The sequence below is a fragment of the Chaetura pelagica genome, unplaced genomic scaffold, assembly GCF_000747805.2.
Source record: "Chaetura pelagica isolate M959 unplaced genomic scaffold, ChaPel_1.0 scaffold809, whole genome shotgun sequence".
Taxonomy (NCBI): Eukaryota; Metazoa; Chordata; class Aves; order Apodiformes; family Apodidae; genus Chaetura; species Chaetura pelagica.
Genome location: NW_009954423.1, coordinates 39725 through 40985, shown reverse-complemented (window position 1 = coordinate 40985; position 1261 = coordinate 39725). Strand labels below are relative to the sequence as shown.

General features: G+C 60.7%; 1 protein-coding gene across 1 annotated transcript in view; it reads right to left on the bottom strand.

Annotated features, from left to right (window-relative positions):
• LOC104394831 (rho GTPase-activating protein 39-like) overlaps window positions 1-1261 on the bottom strand; it is a 47221-nt gene that overhangs the window by 6688 nt on the left and 39272 nt on the right. Inside the window, exon 5 of the mRNA XM_010004467.1 lies at window positions 758-831. Within this exon, the coding sequence (XP_010002769.1) occupies window positions 758-831 (74 nt within the window). The remainder of the gene's footprint in view (window positions 1-757; window positions 832-1261) is intronic.

Below are 1261 nucleotides of genomic sequence, written 5' to 3'. Positions count from 1 at the left end.
GGGCTGCCGGGGGGGGCACAGGCTGCCCAGCACCAGCAGTGACCCCGGCAGGAGCAGCTCCCACCGACCCCCGAGGGTGGCAGCGCTTGTGCGTGTGCGGGCGCTCCCGGTCCCGCAGGGATGCCTGGAGCCTTAACCCCTCCCGAGGTATTTCAGCTATTTGCTCGCTGTACATGGACTCCAGATGGCAGGGAGGCCCCAGAGGGATTTGAAGAAATAAAAGACAACCGGATCTGGCTGGGAGAGCCGGGACGGAGGGGCTGGGGGTGCCTGCCAGCTTCCTCAGCCCTGCGCGGCGCGGAGGGGAGGGAGGAGGGGGATTTCCAGATAACATGGAGCACATGGGCTCCCCCAGCACCACCCACCTCTGCTGCCAGAGTTTTTGAACTGGAAATGAACAACTCTGCAGTAAACAAGCGGCAAGACCTGGCCCATGCAAGCTCTCAGTGGCAAAGGCAGACACTTCCCTCACCTGAAGAAACTAAATGCTGTGCATCCCCTGCACCTCTTACCCTGGGGACAGTCAAACATCAGGCTTGTCCTCCACATCCCCAGGGCCAGGGAGCACCCAGCTGTGCTGCTGCCTGCCGGGAGGATGGCGGGCCCTGGGCAGCAGCCTTCTCCCACACACTCATGGGGAGACAAGCCCTTGAGCAAGCCTCCCCTGCTCACTTTATCTCCATTTCCCACTGCTGAGTCAGTGGTGACCTGCCAGAGCCATGGGACCAGCTGCCCTGGGAGCCGGGAAGCCACTCACCTTCTTGCCTCCGGTGACAGCCACTTTCTGGAGCTTCCTGTAGCAGTACTTGGCGTAGGTGCTGATGGGCAGGCCTGGTGGGAAAGAAAAGCAAGTGGTCAGCCCTGGGCACCCTGCAGCCACCACACTAGAGCCTTTCAGAGAGCACCAATGCAGCAGGTCCCACCGCATGAACAGCCACCCCCTTCACAGCATCACAGCATCACCAAGGCTGGAAAAGACCTTTAAGATCACCAAGTCCAGCCCATGACCAACACCCCCACATCTCCAGACCATGGCACTAAGTGCCACCTCCAGCCTTTCCTGGAACACCTCCAGGGATGGTGCCTCCACCACTGCCCTGGGCAGTCCATCCCAAGGTCTGATCATCCTTTCCATGGGGAAGTGCTTCCTGATATCCAACCCAAACCTCCCCTGGAGCAGCTTCAGGCCAGGCCCTCTCATCCTGTCACTGGTTGCCTGGAAAAAGAGCCCAGCCCCACCTGAGCACAACCTCCCTTCAGG